This window comes from Homalodisca vitripennis, unplaced genomic scaffold (assembly GCF_021130785.1).
Source record: "Homalodisca vitripennis isolate AUS2020 unplaced genomic scaffold, UT_GWSS_2.1 ScUCBcl_5152;HRSCAF=11751, whole genome shotgun sequence".
Taxonomy (NCBI): Eukaryota; Metazoa; Arthropoda; class Insecta; order Hemiptera; family Cicadellidae; genus Homalodisca; species Homalodisca vitripennis.
This window is the reverse complement of record NW_025781266.1, coordinates 5,358-32,053: the sequence shown is the minus strand read 5'-3', so window position 1 is coordinate 32,053 and position 26,696 is coordinate 5,358. Positions and strand designations below refer to the sequence as shown.

The following is a 26,696-nucleotide window of genomic DNA, read 5'->3' as shown; positions in this document are numbered from 1 at the left end:
TAAATGGAGAAATTTTTAAAACAAAAAGATCAAATAAAGCTTCAAACTTTTGAAGAAAAAAAGAAAGATCAACCAATCAGATTGTTAATTGTTGGTTCAAGTGGATGTGGAAAAACAACTTTATTATTGAATTTTATCTACAATAGGTTGATTCCTTATTCCAATTTGTATGTTTTTAGTAAATCTTTAGAACAAGACGCCTATAAAAAATTACAAGAAAGATTTGAAAATATTGAGAAAAACTTAAACAAAAAAATATCACATTTTTATAATGCTTCTGAGGACATAGTTCCATTAAGCGAATGTAAACCCAATTCGTTAATCGTTTTTTTGATGATTGTATTTTAGAAAATCAAGACGTTATTAAGGAATATTTCGTAATGTCCCGTCACAAAAACATATCTTGTATCTATCTTTCCCAATGCTTTTCAAAGGTTGATAAACAAGTTATTAGAAATAATTTGAATATGTTGTGTGTTTTTAAGCAAGACGATCACTATTCGAGAAAGATTTATAACAATTATGTGGGATCTGATATGAGTTTTAACAACACTTTATTGAGTTATGTGATAAAATTTGGAAGGAAGACTACGGATTTTTAACTATTAATCTAACTTTGAAGCCTAAAAATGGCAAATATTTGAATAAATTTTCTAATATAAATGCTGCTTAGTGGTCTGACAAATCTACTTGATAAAATATTTGTTACAATTATTTTTATATTATCTTTACTTTTTATTTACATTATGAAAATAACAGAAAAAACGGTAAATCTGTTCACGTTCCACGTTTGTACGTTCCACGTTTTCACGTTTCGTGTTCACGTTCCACGTTTCGTGTTCACGTTCCACGTTTCGTGTTCACGTTCTCGTTCACGTTCTCGTTCACGTTTTTACGTTCCACGTTCACGTTTTTACGTTCCACGTTCACGTTTTACGTTCCACGTTCACGTTTTACGTTCCACGTTCACGTTTTACGTTCCACGTTCACGTTTTTTACGTTCCACGTTCACGTTTTTACGTTCCACGTTTCAAAATTTTTCCTAAATAAATGGCGAACGTAACTTCTGAAGAAGCGAAAAAACTTGATCAAATCGAAAAGAAATTAATCAAAGAATTTAAAGAACAGATTCCGAATGGATGAAGAAGAACAAGAACTTATTCAAAAAAAATTAATCAACCTGTAACTTCTGCAATAAAAAATGTTGAGGGCAAAATTGAAAATGTTTTAAGCGATAATCAAAATTTAATGAATTTGGTTCCAGTTGTACGACCATTTGCTGATATTTCGATACCAGAATCTGAGTTTGAATTGCCAAAATTACCATCTTCAACACCATTTAGACCTCGAATCATTGAAGACTCTACCATAGTTGAACCAATAAGTCCTGGAACAACGGATATAATAATTTGGTGAAATTGGTAAAAAAATTTTCTTCCTAGAGCAAAGGATGATAAATTTGGTTTGTATTGGGACAGAAAAAAGAAAAGTTTTATGATTGGAAATTTGCCCGTGAATTTTGAACATAATGATATCATTATTAAAGATAAAACATATAAAGGAACTCAAGGTTTATGGAGATTATTAACAGGCACTGATGTTCCAAAAGACGGTTTTATATTCTGAAGAAGATTTGAAAAAGTATACAGAAATTTTATGGGAATCTGACTTCAATTTACAAAAATAATGATCCATCAACTAAGAAACCAAAGTCAAGTAAAGGTAAAAAATATCTCAATTTGATTAAACCCAATTTGGGAAAAAAGAATCGAAGGATCAGGTGTGAGAAAAATACAGTGATAATAAGATTGAATACAGATATATCGACGATTTGACAAAACTCGATGGAATTATTAATATATATTTTATGCTCAAGAGAAGGCTGGAAACAACAATTTTTTGAACGAAAAGAAAGCGATTAAAGATTTTATTTCGAACAAACTTGATGAATTGATTGAAAAACCTGATGGAATTAAATATTTAAAACGAATTTTGCCGGCAATAAGTTCATCTATGATTGAGGGTAGTGGACTTTTGAATGATTTTATCAACAATTTACCTTTTGAATTACACGTACCAGGCTATGAATATCTGGGACCTGGCACAAAACTTGAAAAAAAGATTGAAAAGAGGAGATCCTGGTATAAATAAATTAGATCAAGCTGCTATGGAAACACGATATTTTTTATGCAAAACATAGAGACACAAATTCCAGACATATCGCAGATAAAGTTTTGCAAGATAAGGCAATGGATAGATTTTTATCAAAAGATGCTAGTTTTAGGTGAAAGATTTGTTGCGCTTCCCAACAGCTGGAGCAATGTTTTTAAAGAGAAAACTAGGAATGGGAATCGAAGAGAACTTGAAATTTTAAACTATATAAATGGAGGTGAACGTAAACTTCAGCAAAAAATCAGAAAGAAAAAATAAAATCCGCTTTTAAGAAGAAAATACCCGTTAGTATTCAATTTAAAATAGATCAACTAAAAAATGGCGAAGATAAGATATTTTTTAACAAATAGACAATACAATAAACTCGAAAAACATAAGAAAAACAATAAAGGAACCAGAATAGAATTTTCTTATAATCAGTTGAAAAGAACTCAAAAAATGGTGGGACTTTTGAAAGATTTATTAGATTTTGGAGAAAAATATTCCAGTTGTTAAAAATGTTGTTCCTTATGTTTCGTAAAGCTGCTCCAATCGTTAAAAAAGATGTGATTCCTATTGTTCGAAACATTTTAAATTGGTTAGATAAAGAGTTGGAAAGATGTTACAGGATCTGGATTAGATGAAAAAACTTTGAATTACGTGAAAATCAAACATTGAAAAAAATTTAAACCTTTTAACATTCGGGGAATTGGAAGAAATCTGCAAAAATATTAAACATTTTAGAGGAATCTTCATGAGAGATACATTACCTGAAAAAGTTAAGAAATTTTGAATGTGGAATTGTGAATTTAGACTCGATTATGGGAAGTGGAACGCATTGGATTTGTTATTATAAAAATGATAAGAATGGCATGTTATTTTGATTCGTATGGAAGAATTGAGGACAAACCACCTATAGAATTGATTAAATATTTGAAAAAATCAAGCGTCTACTACAATGATTCTCAGATTCAAGTACTATAAAGATCCCCCACAAATTGTGTGGTCATTTATGTGTTTTTGTTTTGAATGAACTGAGTAATGGTAAAGATTTTAAAGAAGTTGTTAACAAATTATTGCTTAATAAATATGGATTCACAAAATATTTTTGACGTATTTGGTACACAAATTATTCCAAAATGTAGATAATAGTTTTGAGTTTTATCTTTTCTTATCCACTTATTACATGACTAAAAATTTTCGTAAAGGAATTTTGAAATTTTCTCTTATTAAATGGTGGACTACAAAAAGTATTCAGGCGATATTGAAAAGGGCGGAGTTTAAAAATTTCTATCCAATTAGTAAACAACATTTGAATGAACCGAATAAAAGAACTGAGTTTAATATTGATTTTGGAGATAACTTTTGCTCGTCTAACTTCCAGTTTTATTATTTCTGGAACTTTAACAAAACAAGATGGTCAAGCATATCTTGGAACTGATAATGTTTAGATTAATCGATAATTTTATACCGTTTTTATTTTCTAAGATTGAAGTAAGGAAAACACAATAAATTGATAAGAAGAAGTCGAAAACTGTGGCCAATTAAGCACAATTAAAGGAACTATTTCGTATTCAAAAAGTGATGTATATTTCTCAAACTTCTAATGGCTTTGAATCAGATTTTTAAATTTGGTGTTTTTGAAGCAGCTGGAAATTTATCTCATTTTGGATTAGGATTTTTTGAAAATGTTACTATTCCGATCTATAAAGGAGGATTTTATCTAAGTTTTATAAGAGCAGAAGACGATGATGTGATTCTGAAGACTGCAACTGGAAATGTTATGCCTGTTGATGGAAAAATAAACAATTAACGAGTTTTTCATTAGAGTTCCGATGATTGATTACAAAACCACGAGTAAAAATTCAGTTGATTGATGAAATTATAAAATCTCAAAACATCACGTTTAATTTTCTAGATTGGCAATGTATTGAGCAAAAAGGTATTTCCGTGAACAACTTATTCGTTCGATATCACAAATATTTATAGAAATATCTTCAATCCCAAGTTCGTTATCATTGGTTTTCAAAACAGATAGACAGAATAATCAAGAAAAAAATCCTTCAAAGTTTGATAGTTTGAATGTAAAAAATATCAGAGTAAAATTGAATGGTTCTTATTATCCAGATGAATTACAAAATTTAAACATTTCCGGTGGTCTTTTCAGAATCCATGTATCAGATGTATCAAGATTTTAAGAAAGTTACTACCTACAAAAACTATGGAAATGTATACAACCCCAAAGAATTTATAGCAAATAGAACCCATTTATGACATTGATACAACAAAGAGTTTGACAAATATTTCTAGTTCAAAGAACGATATAATTATCAATATGGATTTTCAAAATGCTGTTACAAACGCGATTTGTTATGTGGTTGTGGTTTCTGAGAAATTTTTAAGCCTATGATGTGATTAAGAACGATATTAAAGAAAATTCAGTAAAAATCGTCTTATTTTCTGTTGAGCGAATGTTAGCAAATTTCATTATTTCCGTTTATAGATTTTTCATTAAGATTTCTGGATTTTTTCATTAAAACAGCTTATAAATGTAGAAGCAAACATTGAACAGTAAAACAGCTATAGATTCGGTTATTTAACATTCGTGATTTCCTGTTTGATTTCTCAGATTTGTTTATGGTTCAATGGACAGTATTTTACATTGATTTTCTGACTGTCCCAAAAGTGTCCTAGGAACCCCATATTCATATCTACTTATATATATACACACACATACACACGCGCGCACGTGTGTGTGTGTGTGTGTGTGTGTGTGTGTGTGTATGTGTATTCAATTAGTTTGGTTATAAAAAAATCAAATTCCGTTTTTTTTAAATTCATTTTCTATCTAATATATTTCCAGTATTTTTGTTGGGTGTGGGTGTGCCCCGATTAATAAAAAGTATAACCAACGAAAACCAACTTCGGTCATAAAGCATCTTCTTCGGCTTTTTTATTTACTTTCAATGTAACCAGGTTCAATTACCTTATGTGCAAACATACATAGCTTTATACAATAAGGTAGGTTTTATATAACAGCGTTTTTAAACAGTATTCCTAGTGCATTAGATGGTCTATAGATCATTGGTTGCAATCAAAATTTAAAATTAGATAACGTCGTCGTTTGCAATCTGCATTACAGTACTGATCAAGCACCTTACAATATTGTAATATTTTCTCAAATTTAAATTCCAACACATGTTTCTGCCTCTGACGAAATTCAAACTGAAAAATATTAATAGCTGTTAAGTATCAGTTCTCTTTGTATTACGTGTCGTAGCGCAGTCTGCCGGATCCAATGTAAAACATTCAAAATCCATCAACAACTTTAAAAATTAAAAATTAATTAAAAAAACATTTTCCAGTGGACCAAATTGTGAGTCAAAACCATTCTCGAATTCCATTGAAAAGCACCTTACAATATTGTAAATATTTTCTCAAATTTAAATTCCAACACATGTGCCTCTGACGAAATTCAAACTGAAAATATTAATAGCTGTTAAGTATCAGTTCTCTTTGTATTACGTGTCGTAGCGCAGTCTGCCGGATCCAATGTAAAACATTCAAAATCATCAACAACTTAAAAAATTAAAAATTAATTAAAAAAACATTTTCCAGTGGAACCAAATTGTGAGTCAAAACCATTCTCGAATTCCATTGAAAACACACAACACATTTAATAAAAAATCGGTCCAGTCGTTTAGGAGGAGTTCCGTCACATACACACGACGAACACAAGATTATAAATACATATAAAACTATATGTATCTCGTATATATATATATATATATATATATATATATATGTATATATATATATATATATATATATATATATATATACGAGATACATATATATTATAACGAAGTCAATGTTGTCAATTTTCAAAACCCATTTTGTAACTTCTTTAGTTAAAGTATACATTTTATTAGTTTTTGTTTATTTTGAGGGAGCTTATTAGACAATCTGGGTCCAAGGAAATTAAATGTTTTTGTATTATAAGATTTATTTGTCCTAGGGCAAGTTAACACCTTAAGCACCTTTTTGTAACGATACTCATTCAGTTGATAAATTTCACGACTTAAAAAGAAAGTTTTTTAAAGTGTAATAAACAAAAAAGTAGCTATTGTTTTGGGCTGTTAGAAGTCCTTATAAAGATGTTATATCAGTCCCTCCCCCATTAAATTAATTGAGTAGCTAGCGGAAAAAAGACCTTTAAAAAATAATGTATTAAAAGTTGACTATTCAATTCTTATACCATCTTTGAAATTTGAATTTTCCAGTTTTACTTCCGTTTCAATCAAATAACATAAAAATCCCGATAACGTACCGCATCCACACCACTCCTTTAAACTTACCTCATCAGTGACGATGAAACCCTGTTATGGAAGGCCCAAGGATGGCAGACAGAGTACCCAAACCGAAAGTGATCCCCATGATGAGTCCTGTAAAGTTGGGAGAGAGGTCCAAAGGATTTGCTATACTACCCGTGAAGGACCCCCGCCGTCAGAGCTATTGAGACTGTGAGAAGAATTACCGCACTGGTTGGGTTGGAGACAAACGCCATCGTGCACAGACCTATGGCACTTCCCCACTGGGCTTAAACATAAAACAGTCATTTTAAGTATGCAATTTCAAAGCGCATGGTTAATGCTATGAAAGCTATTAGATAAAAATTAATTATAATTATAAATAATTAAATTAATTACCTTACTACATCCTTTTGAAGTAAAATAAGTGAATATATTAATTATTGTTAAGTGTATTTATTGAAAAGCACACAAGTATTCATTGTCACAAGCTTGTCCATGGCTAATATGAAAACGCTGTCCAAGGTGAACGTATTGAGATGAGATTTGTTTGTCTTTTTAAATAATAATGCTCTCTTAACAAAATAGATTTTTTTATTTCTGAGGGTATAAGAAAACTTTCAAATTAGTAATTAGTTACTTCCCAGTTTTACCATTTACATAAATTAACAATCGATGATTAGTAAAAAATAATTAATAATAAAAAATTATGATTCATATTATATAATTTGATTGCTTATAATAATTTTTATTTAAATATTATCCTTATTCATTTCATTTTTACGTATTGTTATTATTATTTGTTTACAATTTACTTATTAATTCGTGATAAATACATTTTTATCGTTAGCCAGTACGAAAGTGTTGAACTTTCTAACAGATAAATAGTTTAGTACTTATAACTACACTTCTAAAGACAGACTAATCCAATATATAATTATGCAACAGTATCCCTTTTAGCGTTCAATTATAAAACTCTCACCTATAGAATTCGATATCTTCCTAGATAGAGTCAGCGAAATGAATTCTTTCATGTTTATGAAATCTGCTATGTATGAGAATACTAATACCATTAGTAGACAGCATACTGGAGGTAGGGCTGATAGCAAACCATTCTGAAAAATAAATACTTTCTTCCAAGAAATGCAATAAAACCTACACCTATAAGTGTTATGGTTATATGTTAATTAGCATGATATGAACTATTATCTTCAACAACGGTACTTACACTTTTTATATCGTACCCATAAACGTGTCTCAAGAAGCTGGATAGTTCTGTTATTAGCGTCCATTTCCCCCAGTTAAAAGAGAAATGAGCGGCAGTCAATGCCCATACTGGCCTCGATGTAAGAATGTGCCTCCATGGAGTCTTCATACCCTATGGTGAAAATAACTAGGTACTTTGGTATTAATCCGAAAGGTACTATTTTTCTAAAACGAGGACTCAAAGAAAGGAAATCATTAGAAGGAACAGATTTTATTGTGAAATATTACGTCAGTATGACCACTGGATCTTGTCTTCTGCCTCCCAAAAAGAAGCGATGTCTGTGAGAAGGAATCTACTCTGTCCCTATCTACTATATGTTATTAGCCTATATTAATACATAAATAAATAGGTACGTATAATAAATATATAACGTTAAACGATCACTCACGTGATCTGAGCTTGAAATTTAAGTAATATATCCAGGGATGTTTTTTTTTTCGCCAGAAGTGAAGGGTGCTGCGGAAGGCGCCACCAAAGCCCGCTTTGATGGCTAGAGGCGTTTCCGATCCGCACTTTTCCGACCTCAAAACCACGTGCCAGATCAACCGACGTGATCTGATGGACCAGGTTGAAGTCTAGGACATGATCTTGGACGCTACTCCGCACTTCTGGCGATAAAAGAAAAACACCTCTCGAGATAGTACCTAAAGTCACGTGAGCGCTCATGATCGCTATCTTAAACTTTGGTACTACTAGTAACATATTTATGGTAACCTAATTTATACTGAATTTTACCTTGCGTAATAACAAGAAGTATTTAGGAACATAGTGACCACCTCCTCACCGTTATGACTTCCTTTAGGCAGGACACGAGAACCGATAGTCTGTTTTATGATAGTTTATATTTTTAGTTCCCCGGTAATAAAAAACTCTTCCGAAAATAGTGGTCACAGATAATAATAAAGTACCTATAAATTTGTAGAGGACTTTTCTTAAAATTTACAATTAATTTGGTAAGTACTTTGTAGATGTACAAATGAATGGCAATAAAGAAAAAATAATCATTAAGATATAATTTATTTTCAGAATGGTGCTGAACTTTATTCACCACTATATTTAGAGTGGATTATATTAATTCTACATCTATTTTATTGAGGAATTTATAATTTTTTTAGTTCTTCCTTGGAATCACCAATCTGTCTATCTGTTTTGCATTGCAAAATCTAGGTTATTGGCATTATCACTGAAACCTAATTTGCGTTATTAAAGTATAAAATTAATAAAAAACTACTATATGTCAATCAATTCCTACTGGTCATCATGAAGGAATTGATAGAGAAAACTTGTAGTGCACGTTAAAGTACTGACCAGGCAATCTTCAGAACGTCGAAGTTCGATGAGGAAACTGGAGCATGCGTGTTAGGGCAACAAAGTAAAAATTTTGAAACGTTGACAATCTATATTTTTTCAATAAGAGGTCCCCATAAAGATAAACCTCATAAGAAAATAAGGAAAAGGAATATTGTAATTCTGTCCATTAGTCAAAAAAAAAAGCAATTAAAGGATTTATTACTGTATGTATGAATATGTGTAGAATTGTTTTTAAGTTTCAAGTTTTCGCAGTAAACCGGTATTTAAAAATTGAAAACAAATGGAGAAAACATACTATAAAGAAAGATAGATAGGGCATGTATCAAAATGAACTTTTTGATTCATTTGTGTCTACTAACATTTGTTCAAGTCATGCCAACCTCTCGCGATACATTCTGTGTATTTGAGATAAATCAAGTATGGGTATTATTAATACGATCTTTTAAAGTAGCCCCTATTTATCAAAGGTACATATTAATCAGAAACATGTTGAGATTTAGTATACTTTAAAATAACATAAAAAACAACACGCCTGGTAGCATGAATGCTCATGCTGTCAAAGGTAAACATGTACAGCATTAGTTTTCAAGATATTAGTTTTCTAGTACTAATTATTATATTAATACTTGACTATGTGAAGAACTTCCGATGCGAGTAGTTATTATATACTCCCGCTCTCTGTCGCTGATGGGAAGAAGGGTGTGATTCTGGAGAGTCCGGCGCCCACAAACAGCCAGACCACAGACCACAATACACCGCACAGTCCGGTACAGTAGAAGATACTGGGCCAGCCCCACGGACTGGCGGCCAGGTACCCAGCTATGGGCATTGTCAGAACGGTACCGAATTGTGTACCTGAAACAATCAAATTTGAAGCATCAATATCGACGAATTAAATTTAATTTGTACTGCGTTTCATGTTATGCTATTATTTAAAATATATTTTAACTTCTGTCTTTTATTATTACTTTTCTAAACACCAAAAACCAAGTAAACCAAACCCTTTGCTGTTTAAAAATTTTTATTCTTTTTTAATAGTTTTTTGTACGATGATCTACAGCGTTTTTTCCATTAGATTTTACGAAATTGTATTTATTTGATGTCTTTAAAATGGCCTATTTTGGTCTAGTATACTCACACACTTTTAGTATGGAATAAGGTTGTAGTGTGGATGAGCAAGCTATGCATTTTAAAGATAAAGATTCAGCTCCTAAAGAAGGCAGTCAGAATCATTGCCAAACTAAATTGTAAAGATTGAGAAAGGTCCTATCGGTAAGAACCTTTTATTCTAATAAGTTTTTGGCAATCCGCTGGGATTGGTAAATTTAACTCTAATTCTGTTCGTGGAACTCGTGTTATAGTGTTGAATTCATGGTAGTTGAGATTCTAAACCTTTGAATTGGGGAAGCGATTGACAATATTACAGTACGAATTATGTTTTATTATTGGTTGTATTTTAACTTCAGAAGTATAATGGCTTTTACTGTCTTTTATGTAAAACGGGTTGCAAACATGTTTTAAGTACTATATATATTTTTTTGCTTACCACTCAGCACGATTGCTATTGTTCTATTTCTTTCCTGCAGTGGAGTCCATTTTGCAAGGTGAGTCTGTACCGAAGGGAGCAAAAATCCCTGAAAAATGTATTACTAAGAAAATATTACTTGTATTTTATTGCTAATAGTTTATAAAATAGTTTTAGTTTGTTGTCTGAATAAATAAATAGACAGAATTTCGTTAATATTTTTTTAATTGGCTGATGTGACTCTTAACTAAAATTGGTAAGCATTAAAAAGATTCAGGATTAAACGTTACTTAAAGAACTCCAATAAAGTTTATATAAACACATTTTTCACTCCAATTACATATTTTCTTTTTATTTACTCCTTAAGTTCCTGTACTTGTTGTCCTCCTTCTTAAGATAGCAATGGTGGAATAATGGTGAGTCACCTTGAATACTCATTGTTTTCTCTTTTAATATAGTATGGGTAATATTTATATGGTACAGGATTTACTGTACAAAAATGTATAATTTTGTAAGATAAAATTTTTGACTAAAACATTCTTTTTTAATTAAAAAAGATAAAAAAAATTAAAACCATTAAAACTGAACGTAACGTATTGCAATTTTCATGAGTGTTCTTTTAGAACTGAATCCTATCTGAGTTATGAACTATAAGGTGAACTGTGAACTACACAGTCAGGTACCTGTGCGAGACCGAGAAACTACTCTGCTGAGACTGAAGGCGAACCAACCGTAGTTGAGAGCGATGAAGGGGCAAAGTATACTTATGACGGCACAAACCAACATGGCAGCGAACATCAAGTACTTGGGTCCCCACTTGCGCGACAGATGACCTCCTGGGGCTGTCGTCAGGAAAATATCCCCAGAAGAGGGAACCCATAATGATACCCTTTTGGGAGCTAGTCCAAGACAGTACCTACAACATATAAATACGGTCGTGCATCAACGACTATATTTTACTTATGTACAATGTTGAATTCAACTAATATTTATGAACTTTCAATTCATTAAGGGTTGCTAAACTAAAAACCCGCCTAAATAAAAATGATCAGTCAATTTAAAAAAATAAAACATGAATTTAGTACATAAATAACTTATTTACCGGCAAATTAGGATTTAACTTCGCATTGTCGGTCATTGCTACAATAGCGATAGAAATATTGGAGCGTATGGCGAAGTCCAGGGCGTTAGAGGAAAACGTCAAAAGTGCCTGGCAGTGCCGAGTACCGAATCCTGGAACAAACAATGATAAAAATGTCTTAAGAGAAATAAATTCCGAATAGAGTTTTAGTTTGCCACCACAATAAAGTTGCCATTATGCTCGAACTGTTTAACTGGCTGATAAGTAAAACGCATTTCAAGCTAAGTATAATTTTTAATAAGGTTTTATCTTCTCAGTCAATAATTTTCTCTAATGTACCACTTTTGGTTTCCAAATATATGGTTCAAAACATTATTCAGAAATATATCAAACACGTAGTATTTTGCAATAAATTGTGCATGTTTTGTTATATTTTTCTCAAACAAAATTGTATGTCATTTGTGAACACGGTTTTTTATTAAGGTTGAGGTTTTTGCATTACTTTTAAAGTTTACCTAAAAAGATTATCCCAAATAGATGCTCCGATATCACTTAATGAGTTTGAGGTTGTGCCGAAGTAAAGAACTTAGTGATGGAGAACGTACAGTGATAGAAAGCGAGACTGGCATTGTGTATTTAGTTTCCATTTACAGTGTTCCTTGCTTATTGTAAACAGTTTTACATATCCCTTATATTAATTAATTTTGCAACGCTATATTAAACTTTTTAAGCTATTAATTACAAGGTTAAGGGCACGCTAGACTTTATGTCAGCGTTGGTTCTAGGAGAGCGACTCACAATGGACCGCTCCTTAATTCAAAATTTGTGAACTTCCAAGTAAATTAATTCGAAAGGTATCCTGTATCTTGTCATCAACTGAGCGGTAGTATATACTCCGTTAAATGCTCAGATGAATTAATTTTCGTAACTGACGTTTTAAGTGATTTCGGCTTCTTAGGTTATATTTTTTGTGGAACAATGTGGACTATTATAAGAATTTTATCATACCAAAAATGTCTGCAAAATATCTTTGCCTGACCGAGAAAAAGGATCTTGATATATTAGAAGGTATTTAAATGAGACGTTTGAAAATGTTTTGCAGGATGTATACATGGACCAGCTAGACATATACATGGACCAAAAAGGGCACATTTCAAAACTCTCAAGATACACACTAAAGATAACGTATTGTAAGATGAAGATACTTATTCAATCTACCGGATTAGAGATTGTTGTTACAATCAGTTGAACGCGCAATAGCAATGTTTGTAATTTTTGACAAGTTGATAATTTTGCTATGAGAACATTTTAAAAAGCTAGGTATTGGTGCATTTTGAAACAAAGACTTTCACGTAATCTGGTCAATAAATAGAACTTCAAAGTATAATATAAATCTTTGTCACTGCCCTGCAATGGGGCAGTGACATATTTTTGTTAGTTTAACACATTTCTATACTACAATAAAGTGAAGGAAATAACAAAATACCACCCCTAAGCCAGACACACTTGGCATACCACTTTACAAGTTAATTATTTAATTACTTGCAGTAATCCTGAAGTTTTTATACTGTACAATATTTGATTTTTCAGAAGGAAAAGTCGTTAAAAGTAAATTTAAAAATAAATAGGAGTAATTGAATTTAGAAAAGGCCGAAACATTATTTTTTTATCTTGTAAAATGAATTAATAGTTGAACAGTTGACAGTAACGCCATCGGTGGCTACAAACGAAAAAATGCGTCAAAATAGTACCAATCAGTAAAATATAAAATTTCAAAATGGTGATTGGTAATGCTTGAGAACTAAAAATATTACAAACTCACCTAACCACTCTATTTTACGTAGCAGTGCTATGGTTTTTAATGGCCGTTATCGGATACTGCACAAGGAAACACTGTAGTCACATTAAGTAGTAAAAGAAAAACATCATAATGCATTTTTCACTCATTCGTATAAAATAATAAGTATTATACCTTTAAGTGCATCACGATACTAAGTTTTACTTTACAAAAAACCTACTAGTTCCACATATGAGAATAAAAATGACTATATATTTCTGTACATTATATTGCATATTTCTGTAAATGATTACGCAACTAAATCTAAAAAGTCAGATACAGCAACGGCGAGGTGCCCAAAGAAGATGCGCAAGAGTCAACAGAATTGCGCCGATGCTTAATACACAAAAAGAACTGAAAAATTTTAACATGAATTTTTATTTACAAAACTTTAACTATATGGTAAACATTATAAATGTTAAATTTACAGAGAAATACTCAGGGAAATAAATAGAAAAACGTTTCTAGTGGTGTACAATAAATTTTGATGTGGCCTTTGTTTTCCACTCTACACGTATCAAAATAAAATTCTATCTATCACCAAACATTTTACAATATTATAGTTACGCTAGCTAGCATTAGAATTCCTTATCAGTTCTTGAAGGTGGTTCATGTGTATATTCTTCTCTGAATACACAATGTTTTTGACGTGTAACCCGAAAATAACCCTGTGGCGCTAAGTCTGGACTTCTTGGTCGCCATTCTATCGGCTCCCTCTCTTGAAGCTTGTCTTTCAGAACATGCCGAACATGGTTATGGAAATGTGGTGGAAAACCATCCTGCTGGAAATAAACTGGACCTTCCGTACTTTCAATTTTGTCTGTTTGGGGAAATGCAAGAGAGTTCCACCTCATCACAGTAAACTGTACCGGTTAAAGAATTGTCTAGAAATAGATATAGCTCCAAACATCTGTTGTGTATAAAAGCAAATCAAACGTTGACTTTTTAATTGTAGCGTAATGCTTGAAAAACTCATGTGAGGAATCTATCTCCCAAGTTTTACAGTAACTACGACTTCCATGACCATTAAGTTGATTCGTCTGAAAAATACCTGTAAAAATCATCATCCTTACGCAGAAAAGGTATGCGATATGCAAAATTTCAAGTTTACGTTTGCAGATCCATAGTCAGTGGCTATATTGATAATTTTATAAGTTACATTAATAATTTTTGTAATAAAAATAATTATGATAAATGTGTCTGTTCTTTTCGGACCTCCCTTTAGAGTGCCAATTATTCTTATATTGGAGTTGGGAGTATACAGGCATCACCGGCTATTGTATCACGTCAGTTTCCAACTGGTATTGTAAATAATATATACACTTTGATGACAAATCTGTCAGTTTACACACATTCAGTCCAATTTGGCGAATTGTAAGGTACCGTGTTTGATTTAATATTAAAATTCATATTCTGTAATGTTAATTATTAAAGCAATTTTTATATTTAAAGATAATTATGAATAGATTCATTGGGAATTTTACAAAATAAACTTTTGCTTGAAAAATTCACACACACATATACAATAATATAAGTTTATAAATAAATCTTTTAAGTAAATAAAAGTTCCGTCTTTTTAACAACTTTTCTTTCTAATTATAGTATTTACACTAATCATGATGTATTTTGGATTGTACATAAGTACAATTCCAGAAATAAAAAATGCCCTCTCTAAATTTGGGTTACACGCGAGTTAAACTTGGCTTCATGAGCTAAAACAAGAATATAATTTTTCAACAGAATGTCTTAAAAATAGTTATAATGATATAGGTATTGATTTCATAATCTATTCTTTGAAATAGCTTAAAGCAGCACATACTTATGTTAAACCTTCAAAAGCTCCTGTTAAATATAACCTCACACTAATAGCCGCAGGCTCTTAAATTCCAGGAACCACACAATAACATTAGAACGGGATAAAAACCTTGATTTGAATCATTACAACTCTATCACCTCTCATATAATTGAACATGTCGAAGCCCTGCTCGCTTGCATACAACTCATTCATAACCCTCATTCATTAAAAAGTACTCTGTAACTTTCCTCACATAGATTTACATATAATTTTCATACTCTTTTCTGTTTGAGTATAATGAAGTATTTTTGCCGCAGACTTCGTGCAAGGGAAATGTTACCTATCGTAGAATTAAAATTATTCCCCATTCCTATAAGATACTTTAAATAATAGCCCTTAATTAAAATTTTCTCAATTCGGTCTTACAAAAGAATGGTTAAATGCAGTTAAATAATGTGTATATAGGTGTATTGATATTGATTGTAATTTTATTTATATATATTAATCAATTATATTGAGACTCTTTATGAATGAATTAAATTTCTTCGGATTAAATTGAAGTGATAACACCATTATTCACCATCTTTTAACACAATTTATAGAACGACTGACAGAAATCTTTCTGATTAGACTGCATCCGAAAATCTTACTAATCACACAAATTAGTGGAAGTAGCAAATCAGTTTGCTTCATCTTGCTTAATAAGATCTGAAGGTTAGTGTTCTATTTGACCGGTCCTGCTGTATTGAACCTCATTTTCTTAAACTCCTTATCGCAGAAAACGAGTATCGGTTGAATCTACGCTTCCTGAAAGACTGGAAGAAGCTCAGATAGTGGTACCTTAGGAAGTACTTTAGCAGTTACTTCAAAACTCAATAAAAGTGCTTGTTTTATTTCACTGAGCTATAGGTATGGGTTATATCAATTGTACATTTTTTCACAGTATTAGAGAGATTATACGATTAAAACAAGTAGAATACATTAATGAACATTGCGAAAGACGTAGCCATCGATGGGGTCCAGGGAGTCTAGAACCCCACAAATTTTAATTATATCCAACTACTATTTTTAGGAAACGATTGTTATTATTTAAATAATTCAGTAGTACTGACATGTACTGCTGAAAGATCGTTCACAAATTGAACATTGAGAAGGGTCAATAACTGTTTAAGGAACAAAATGGGTACTGAGTGGTTGACTACACTTGCCTTACTTTCTGTCCAGAACAGGAAATATCAGTCGTCGTGACCTCCCCCACAATTTTTTCTTGGCTCTTGATCTCAGCGTCTATTTTCATATTTCACACAGTATGAAACATGTTGGCTAAAAATTTACAATTTGTATTATATAATATTAATGTGTCATATCGAAACGGTATTTCAAAATACTAGTGTAAGAAGCCTTTTTCTAAAAACAGCCCTAATTATTTTTCCTCGCGGAGAAGGAATGTTTTTCCTCAAGTATTCATAAGTAGCACATCATAAAGACCTCTATGTAGGTTAACATCAAAATTCCCTAACTTAATTGCCTTTAATATGTTAGCCTATTTTTCACACTGATAAGGGAACTTTCTAAGCCATCAAAAGAGTTAAAAGGTTAGAACAAGTCCCCGCCTTTAAGGTTTATCTTAATTTACTCCACCAACGAAGCAGCCTTGTTAATGGAGCGTACTTAATTTGTTACAAATATGTAATGCAATATAGTCATAATACAAGGGGAGTAAACAACATAACATAACATAAACTGTTAAACAAGAATACTAATTTAGTGAGAGTACAAACAACAATAAACAATAGCGCTTAACTAACCTGGAGGTCTCGACATTGTGTGAGGAAGTGCACCACGAGCACACGTGTAAGCTACTACTGATAACTTGGCTTACTCACGCCAATCAAATATGCAGAACAATAGTTTCTGAGCCAGATTGATTGACATACGCGTTCACAAAAATGGATATCAAAGATTAATTTATACTTCGCATGAAAGATTACCTCGAAATTTACAGTACGTGTTAAATGTTCTATTCTTATTGTATTAAATAGATAGTTTTTTTGTAATAAAATATAATCTTCATTGATAATTTTATTTAATTATACAAGGATATTATACAAAATTAAAGGATTTTGAACAATACTTAGTTTTTAACCAAATTAATTCATTCTGTCCATTCTAACCGAATTAAGATTAACAAGTTTATACATACAGGTGTATGTTGTTAAAGTAAACCATTGATGAAATAATTTGACAGTGATTTTCGTGATGATAAAAAGTACTTGCTCTACCTTGTTCTTCTTGGATTTGAGCCTGATCGAAAATATAATGACCTTGTAGGTATGAAAGTTTGAGTATTAGTTAGTTTCGTGTCTTAAATGTTAACACCCAGGAGGAATCAGTGGATTTTCAGAATTTACTCGCATCGTAACAGTAAGTGATTAATTAGTTATGTATATCAATAGCTGAAAGTTTATTCTTTGAAAGGCACGTACAGGTATATATACAAATATTTTCAAATAATGAATCTAAATAGTTTGCACATTCTACTATCATTTTCTGAACCCATCAATCATGCCTTCAAGTACTCTCTTTTGGAAATTCGCATTAAAACAAACTAACAGGGTACAAGTAAGGAAGCACGAAACAAAGGTTTCATATTTAATTTTTGACGTGACAACGTCTTAAATTAGGTTGCGGCTCGGAGTCACTCATGAAAAAGTGTAACGCCCGGTAACGTTACGATGCCCGTCCAGTGGGTCCGCCGCACGGGATAAAGCAGATAACTATGTTTATTCATGAAAATGTGGAGTGCTTAGATTCGTCATTTACAACAACTACAAACAATAAAGGTAAATAATTGTACACTGATATTTCATTATCGTAAACTATGATTGATTGATTAATTGTTAGATTGACACAAAAGTTGAGAAACTGAGTTTATAGGTTATGTCATACTATTGACAAATGTTGATAGTGTTAAGTAAATTATTAGTTTAAATCACTCTGCAATCAATCGTAATTCAGTCGATTGAGAAGAAACAGCGCGTATTGCTAGTCAAACATTTAAAATAAACAAATTATAACCTCTAACCTGTCATAACAGTGCGACCAAACAAACGAACTAAACCGACCAATCACCACGCGCGGAGTTAGAATTTAACTGTGTTTAGCAAGAATTTCAAATTCCAATTTTAGTAAATGTTTTATTCAACTTTACCATTTACAATAACAAATTTTAATTAATTTCAAATTATGTACAATGTTTTAGTAAACAAAATATATTTCTATAGTTAAAATTTGTGAAATTATTATTTTCATTCAATTCCTTGTTCCTATTGTGCAATGTAATAATATTCATATCAATACATATTCTACCGAGAAAAAGACGTTGTCACGTAAAATCTTCGCCCGAAAAACCGACTTTACAGGCAACCATAAGTTTTTTTTTTCGCTATTTATGGAATAATGGATATAGTTGCAGTTCAATTAAGAATAAAATAAGAAATATAAGAAATAAGCATGAATTCAATTACGATTAATGGTCAAAAAAGCACAAAGTACTTCACAAAGATTTCATTTACCAATGGATTCTCTGAAGAAAAATATAATAAAACATTTTCGAACCTACATCAAATAGACCTTATTACATATTTAAAATTCCTATAAAAAAACTAAGAAGAATCCTTTAAAAATATTTCTGCATTTGTAACTCTTCTTGTACAAGAATTATATTGATCATAAAAATATCAACGTAGAACATCAATTTTAACTCAAATTAAACTTCAATTTAAAGTGTTGGAGCATTAATTCAAAGCAAATATATATCATAACTTACATAACATCTCAACAAATCACTTCAGATTATAATGTATTGAAAAAAGATAAAAAATAATAGGGATATAAATTTTTAACCATAATGGGAGTTATGGCTAAAACAAATAGCCTGTTAACAAATTTTGGAGAGTTATCATTTTTTATGCAAAAATCGATATAAAACGTTTCAAAAACAGAATCTGTCTTATAGTGTTAAAACCTGAACATGAGGTGAAACATGCACAAACAAATACAACTGGTTTTTTTTTACTTCGGGATGGAAATTAATAGTCTGGGTTGAAATCTATGTCTGCAGCCTAGATAATTAGTATATGATTAGTAGTACCTGACTTTTCAGATAATACAGCTTACTTCCATATGGTGACTGTCTTTAGCATCGGATGCAATATCTTCTCATAGACTAACAAAACCATCTCGCACTGTATCCAAATGTTCCATGTACTCTGGTTGAAAATTACGAGTTACGTTATCCCACTGCTCGCATAATCACAAACTTGGCTTATTATTCTGATTGTACTTACAAAAATTCCCATTCCTCTAGAGCTATAGCTCCACCCGTTTCCCATTACTATTGTACGGCCTGTATCAACTTCTCCCATTTTTCTAGCGCTCAAATATTTTACTGGGAATGAGTAGGATACGTCTGGGAATAAAATTAGCTTGTCCTTTCTACTATAAAAGACATTCTAATCGGTTGTGGTTTTAAATACTAATAAGTAATAAAAATAATGCAATATAATAGGCGTAGTTAGTTTACGTCCTACATTTTAATTATGGATGCTCTCATTATGTTTTTTACATGAAGAGGATTGTTCCAGGGCTGAACATCAGAAGATCCGAATACTATAAAGATCAAGTTTCCAACGAAGAATATACCTGCGGAGATGTAAAAAGCAATCATCCACTCGTCTCTACTGGCCTAGAAAATATAATTTATTATTAGTTTATTTTTAAGGATATTTTGAAATTCATATTTTGTATTGAACTTAACTAATACATTAAAACTCTACCATTACAACTGATGCTGCGCTCTTCATCATTAAAAAAATCGCCAAATAATGTCAATGAATTCAATAAAGAATTTTTTACTGTTTGAAAATATAAGTTTACTTCCAAAAATCGCATCTTCAAAATTGATATGATTTTCAAGAACTATATAAAATATTATTTTATGACATATTTAAGACATTGTACTTTTGTATTAGAAAAGAAATGGTAGAATATTTAGCAGAGAAATAGAATTTTAGAAGTAATAACTATAAATAGAATGGTAGTAGTAATAACTATATGAATAGTTTCATAAGCAATGAAACTAAATGGTTAAATGCACCCATTGGCGTTAAATGTTGAGTAATCTTCTCACCTCGTCTTTGACTATGAAACCAGTAACCATCGGAGCGAGGAAAGATGAAATGTTGCCCAGACAGTTGACGATACCCATAAGAACACCTGAGAAGTTTGGGGAAAGATCAAGGGTGGTTGCCAGGTACCCCATATAGATGCCAGCTCCTAGGGACACCGATGTGGTGAGAAGAACTACAGCTCCAGTGACACTGCTGGAGATGAACGACATTCCCACAAGAGCAGCCGCACCTCCGCAGTGAGCTGTAAACAAATATAAATATGTAAATTTTACTGAGAAATTCCTCAGGTTACTTAACCTAACCTGACACAATCTAAGATTATCTTATTTAAGGGTTAAAATATCACACAGTTAGCATTCAAAATATGGCAACATATTGTTGAATGTGTTCAGATTGTTTTAATAATTACTGAATCCTCTCTTCACATAAAAGATTTTTAACAATTGTTATCTACTTAGTTCTCTAAAAAAATGCTGCAATTTTTAAGTCCGCTTTATCATTAAATGATTTTAAGGAATGTGGTTACGTTTACGTAAGTTTTTCGACAGTAATAAATAGTATACTATCGTAAGATTAAGCCGTATTTATTTTCTGAGTGTTAGCAATGCCTATCATTCGCGGAGTTAGAAAATTGTAATTTCTGTCTGTCTATCTGTCAGTAAGATATCTTGAAAACGATGGACAAGATCTATAAACTTAAATGTTTTATAAAAACCTTATTTATAAGAAGGTAACACTGAGTTCAATGATGGTTTAAGGGATTTGGTTCAGCGTTAATTGATATTTTTACAATGTTCTTATGGATTGTTATCATGTACGGTTATATAAATATGTGACAATTTTTTTCACAGAGTAAAATTGAAATTAATACAGTGGAAGGTAAGTGTTAAAATTCGGTGACAAGATTTTATTCCTACGCACTCTTTGGTTGTAATAGTATCTAGTTTACCGTAAATTCAAACATTCTGTAATGAAACACAACCTAATACATTAATATTTAGAGAGAAACTGTTCATGTTTAGACTTTAAATTTTGCAAAAAAACGTCATTTATAAATAGCCAAGAATAAGCTCTATGATGGTACATGTCAAACCATGAAGATTGGCTGAACGTCATTAAAAACTGTCACTTAGTTGGCTGAGACGCCTTTGTTAGCCTGTATGTAGCTGGATGTAAACGTTTATTTTCTTTGTAGTTGTCTGTCCGTTTCTGTCAACAGGACATTTTTAAAATGAAAAGATTTGAAACTATAGATTTTCCACCTTAGCGAATCCTGTTACGTGACAAGTGGTGTGGCGTACACCTACTTTGTGGGTTACATAAATACGGGTTTTGTCTTTAGAAATTTCTTCGAAAACTATGATCTCTATTGAATTAATTTACGATGATTGTGAAAATATCTATACTGTACACCAGCTCTCTACATAAACATGGAGGGCTGGAATAGGAAATCTTCTTCGTGATGAAGAGTCTAATACACTAAAACATATCAGACCCACCAAGGGACTATTTTAAAAATTAATATACTACCCGTTAAAAAAGTTAAGGAACATTCCGTATGTATCCTTGGACAATATTTATTTTAATTTGCTTATCCTTACCTAAGCTGTTCCATATCTTCCTAGATGCGCTGAGTGGCAGGATACGTCTGGCGTTGATGTAGTCTGCAGCCCAGGAAAATGCAAAAGTCAGTAGACACATGATCAAGTAAGGAAGTGAAGATATGAGCCCATTCTAAAAAAAATACGTTTCATCTTCTTAGTAAGCAGAACAAAGGATTGTCTATGGCTCTAAAAGGTGATAAATTGAAAAATATGTTTTACAATTATCGTGAATCATTAAAATAACTTGCTAGAAATATTATCCCAAATATAAATGAAATTAACGCTCGATTTTATTTAGATTATATAAAAAGGAGCTATTTGAAGGGCACAGGGGAAGAAGGAGTTAAGGACCATTTAGCAAACTTTTCAGAACAGTGAAAAACAACATTAAATTTGTGATATAAAAAAAAGTTTATATTAAATAATTTTGAATAATTTGTATTAAGGTTAGATATTTAATATGTAAAGCCATTCTAAAGTTTTATTTTGATAACTCTAAAAATAATATTTAAAAAAATATTTCCTTTAAGAACTACCTAACTCTGGGCGAAAAAAGGGGTTATAGACACGCTAATAACTCCTTTTTCCCCTGAAGTGTCTTTCTTAGTAGAAAATTTGAAGATAGCACATTTCTCTCTATAATGGTTTTGGATCAAAAATTAAAAAAGGAATGCATGAAAATTAAAAACAGCATTTATTTTATTGTTACGAGTTCTAATACATTATTTTGCTTTCTTCTTTTCCTTTGTGCAGTGAGGCAGATTTTCAAAGTATTCCCTGGCAGTCAGGTTTTTACAAAACTTAGTCAATTCCATCACATCTTGATATTTTTCATTAGATATTGATAATCTATCTGTAATCATACACAATACACTATCAGTAAAAACTAAAGAACAGAAAATATAGGCCTAGGTCTATTTTATAAAAGTAAATTTATGCAGCTTTGTAAATTTACAACATGTAAGTGATTTAATTTTGAAAAGTGCCTTTCTCAAGGTTTATATTAAACAATCATTTTAGTGCTAGCCCATAAACTTATAAATTACCTTTCAAAGAAACGTCTGGAAGAGTAGTCTTGTCAACAACAAATCTCTTTCTTTTAGGTAAGGTTATGGCAACACTGTCCCAGTGGCCACTATAATTATTCCTGAAGTATATCAGACGTTCAGATGAGCAAGTCACTTTTATTTCTCTCATAGGTCTTATCAACACTGGGATTTTCTTTTTGTAAGTAAGTTCTAGAAATTCTTTCCATTCCATCCAAAAAGTGTAGTCAATTTCTTCAACCACAAACGGTGATGGGTTTTGGCGAGCCTCGCGAACGTAATTTGCCCATTCTGATGGGGTGTCAGCCCAAAAGTTAGATTTTATTCGACCCATGTTCCGGTCGCATTCAGTATATGAATGTCCCCTTATCGGGTAAGTAAATTGAACATTTTTAAATCTGTTCTTAACATGTACCAAATAATGAAGGAAACGGTACACAGTCAAATTTTTATTTTGTCCCCCACAGGAGTCTCCGAATATGTGGAGGTTTTCTACATCTTCAGGCAAGTGTTTTTTCGACAAAATGAAACAACATTTGGCATATGTTGTCGCTTCCTTTACTCCCTTCGCACTCAGAATACATATAGAAAATACTTTTACCACTACCTAGGATGTGTACATTAAATGAATATACTGACAATTGCCTTTTGTAATAGGCGTCGTTTGTTGTCACATTAGGCACAGACAAATTTCGACCATAGTCTATACAAATTCCCTCAAATGAAGGTGTTTTCTGTGATGCCAAACGTGCCTTTTCTTTTGATATCATAGAACTTTTCAGCTTTTAATTTATGAAGTTTTAGCTGAGTCTCAAGGGTTTTTATTTCATTAGTCACTGTTAATTTGTCATCTTCATATTTAGCTTCTTTTAATTTTACCTGTAGACTACTCAGTTTTACGTTAGTTGCATCGCAAAAACTACACGTATCCGTTCGCGGATAGCCAAACGATATGTTGAAGTTTTGTTGCATAATGGATCTATAGGTCTCATATGAGCATTTTTCGTCAGGGTATTTAGTCTGATACATTTTGTGCATGATTGAAATGTTTAAATCGTCAGGAAGGTACTTCTTAGACGTATCATGCAAACAGTAATGGGCACCTCTGCCATTGAAAAGAAGTTATATGTTGCTTAATCAAATTTAAAGACTCATTATTAATTTTGTGTGGTCTGTTGGAGTGCTTACCACGTTGATCTTTAGGTGAGCACCCAGTCATCTTTAAACTGTTAATTAAGTACTCAACTTTCTTTTGGGTAATCCCATGGATTGAGATAAATGCCTTACGGCAAACTTCCCATTCAAAAACGACTCCGTTTTGGCCTGATCTTACTTTATATTTGCAAGATACATCTCTTACCTTTGAAGAGTCAGAGGGTATTTTAGGCCGCCGTTTTTGAACCGGTACAATAGAAATCAGACCACACAGATAAGAATTTTGTTCGTTAGTGGTCTCCAATAGGTTGAATTGTTGTAAAATCTTATCTCTTATTTCCAATGTTAGGCCTACTTTCTCAAAACACTTATATCTACACTTACAAGATGCACCAGCCTCATGTCCCTGCACCCTCATTTTCTTGGTTACATCACACATTCTTCCATGTACTTTACGTTTTCTAGTTTTTTTATCACTCTCAGGACACTCCACATTTTCACTTTCACTCATTGTTTGATTGTATCAATTAAAACAATCTACAAAGTAAAATCCCAATTTTAGTAGTCACAACTAACCTCATTCACCACACAAAACAATCTGACTGAAATGAAAACAATAGCTACTAGGATCAAAATAGAGTACTATTTACATCAGCTGAGTCATTACCTGATTCCAGTTAATTTGGAAACAGATAGCTCTAGTAGTAACTATTATAATTGTAAAAAACAGATAATATAATTAATTGGCTTGAAACTTCACTTCTTTCAGTGTGATGATTGTAAAGGAACACACTTTCAGTCATGCATTTGACTCCTTCTTTCCCAGTAGCGCTGCACGTAACTCCTTATTCCCCTGTAGCCAATATTTTCAACTATTAATTTATTAGTGATATAACCCGTTTTTTCCCGCAAATGATATAACCACGTGAATCCATTTCTTGCCTGCTAAGCAACGGTGAAATAAAAAAAAAATGTGAAAAAATTGAGTTAACTCCTTTTTCCCCTGTGCCCTTCATTTGCTAAAACCATAAATTAAGTAAGATTTATAAAATTAATTAAATTGATTAAGAAGAATCTAACTTATAAACCTAATGTTTCTAAAATCTAACCGTAAATTAACCACATACATTTTGCTTGATCACTGAATTCGGACAGTGAGTGATTAAATGTATTGGCTGGGTGTATATCACTTAGAGGAACTGAAAAAGTTTCATTTCCGTCTGTCTTTCTGTCTGCCTGACCGAACCAACAAAATTTTGATTGAAGCATATTTCGAGGTGCATGTCACTTAATATGATTTGGCAGAGCGTTAGTGAAAATGTTTTGTTTCATGGCTAACCATAACGGCAAACAAAATATTGTAGTAAACAATTGTACTCAATTGTTTACTACAATAATTGTACTCAATTGAGTAAAAAATTTTACTCAATTTGTAATAAACAAATTGAGTTAAAATCATAAGATACAACATTTGACATAGAAATATACTTTTGCAACCTTAGCAAAGCCTGTTGGGCTGGCTACATGTGTGGTGAACTCTTACTTTTTGCTAATTTTAGTAATGAAAAGTAATAAAATAACTCACACATTTTAAGTCAAAACGAAGAACGTGACTTAGGTAGTTTGGTAGCTGTGTGTGAGAAGCATCCAGTAGCCCCAGTTCTGGCAGAAGTGGACGGTGATAAGAGCCAAAAACTGGTTAACTGACGTCATAATAGACTTCCATGGAGTTGTAAAGTGCTACACGTAAAACAGAGAGAACCAAGAAAAAAATTAAGCAATATAACATTGGATTCCGCATCTATTCTATTGTTGCAAAATTTGTACTTATTATGAGCTTGCAGGGAAAGGAATTTTCAAGCATGGGTGTTATTAATTTATGATCATTGCACTTGCAGATGCAATGTACTGTAGATAATTTTAATATTTATTAACAGATATTGTGTTTAATTGATGCTAATGCACACATGCGCTTTGCCAGTTTGTTTAAAATAAGCTGGAATTGATTCTTATCTTATGACATTTACAAAATATAGTTATTTAATGATTTGTGCAATTTTGATATATACTAATTAATAAAATGTTTATTTCTACTTAATCTTTCACAAAACAATACAAAGTAATTACGTTCTCATTACACACTCGCATTGTGCAATTTTAATCCTTAGTGCCAATGTCATATGCAGACTGTTAGGAATAACTAGATGGTGTTAAGTCTTACACGTTGGCATTACTCATTTATTAAAATTTTATTAAAATTAATTTAAACAGAAACCTAAACAATACTCAGTAATATAATATTATATCAAGTGTAATGTGTGAGGCTAGTATAGTGGTATCTATTTATTTAAATGTATGTCTCGTAAGTCCTAGCTCTTCAGTATCTGTCATTAATGATCTGAAAATATGGTCATTATAGTCC

At 31.7% G+C, this 26,696-nt stretch overlaps 3 protein-coding genes across 3 annotated transcripts; all 3 read right to left on the bottom strand.

The window, feature by feature from the left end:
• Positions 1-6,634: 6,634 nt before the first annotated feature.
• LOC124373250 (putative inorganic phosphate cotransporter) lies at positions 6,635-11,444 on the bottom strand. Its single transcript, XM_046831635.1, has 7 exons — positions 11,349-11,444; positions 10,586-10,673; positions 9,763-9,894; positions 9,666-9,730; positions 7,690-7,839; positions 7,444-7,576; positions 6,635-6,750 (listed from the first exon to the last, which is right to left on the bottom strand). The coding sequence occupies exons 1-7, from the start codon at positions 11,442-11,444 to the stop codon at positions 6,635-6,637; spliced, it is 780 nt and encodes a 259-aa protein (XP_046687591.1).
• An 8,421-nt stretch (positions 11,445-19,865) lies between these two features.
• On the bottom strand, positions 19,866-25,905 carry LOC124373248 (putative inorganic phosphate cotransporter). The gene is made up of 4 exons (XM_046831632.1): positions 25,860-25,905; positions 22,071-22,203; positions 20,469-20,710; positions 19,866-20,024 (listed from the first exon to the last, which is right to left on the bottom strand). The coding sequence occupies exons 2-4, from the start codon at positions 22,168-22,170 to the stop codon at positions 19,866-19,868; spliced, it is 501 nt and encodes a 166-aa protein (XP_046687588.1). The 5' UTR covers positions 22,171-22,203; positions 25,860-25,905.
• LOC124373249 lies at positions 22,749-23,623 on the bottom strand. Its single transcript, XM_046831633.1, has 2 exons — positions 23,120-23,623; positions 22,749-22,926 (listed from the first exon to the last, which is right to left on the bottom strand). The coding sequence occupies exons 1-2, from the start codon at positions 23,451-23,453 to the stop codon at positions 22,796-22,798; spliced, it is 465 nt and encodes a 154-aa protein (XP_046687589.1). The 5' UTR covers positions 23,454-23,623; the 3' UTR covers positions 22,749-22,795.
• Positions 25,906-26,696: the final 791 nt, after the last annotated feature.

Bases quoted from the DNA above. Each gene is read 5' to 3' on its own strand.
- LOC124373250 (XM_046831635.1), bottom strand. From the start codon at position 11,444: ATGGGTTCCCTCTTCTGGGGATATTTTCCTGACGACAGCCCCAGGAGG. The intron at 9,731-9,762 runs GCGCCGGACTCT...ACACCCTTCTTC, and splicing joins TGTGGTCTGGCTGTTTGTGG to CCATCAGCGACAGAGAGCGG. The intron at 7,577-7,689 runs GTAAGTACCGTT...TTTATTTTTCAG, and splicing joins ATGGGTACGATATAAAAAGT to AATGGTTTGCTATCAGCCCT.
- LOC124373248 (XM_046831632.1), bottom strand. From the start codon at position 22,170: ATGTGTCTACTGACTTTTGCATTTTCCTGGGCTGCAGACTACATCAAC. The intron at 20,711-22,070 runs GTAAGGATAAGC...ATTTGTTTACAG, and splicing joins GAAGATATGGAACAGCTTAG to CTCACTGCGGAGGTGCGGCT. The intron at 20,025-20,468 runs GTGAGAAGATTA...TATATTTTCTAG, and splicing joins GTTTCATAGTCAAAGACGAG to GCCAGTAGAGACGAGTGGAT.
- LOC124373249 (XM_046831633.1), bottom strand. From the start codon at position 23,453: ATGGGTCGAATAAAATCTAACTTTTGGGCTGACACCCCATCAGAATGG. The intron at 22,927-23,119 runs GTAATTTATAAG...GTATGATTACAG, and splicing joins TCCAGACGTTTCTTTGAAAG to ATAGATTATCAATATCTAAT.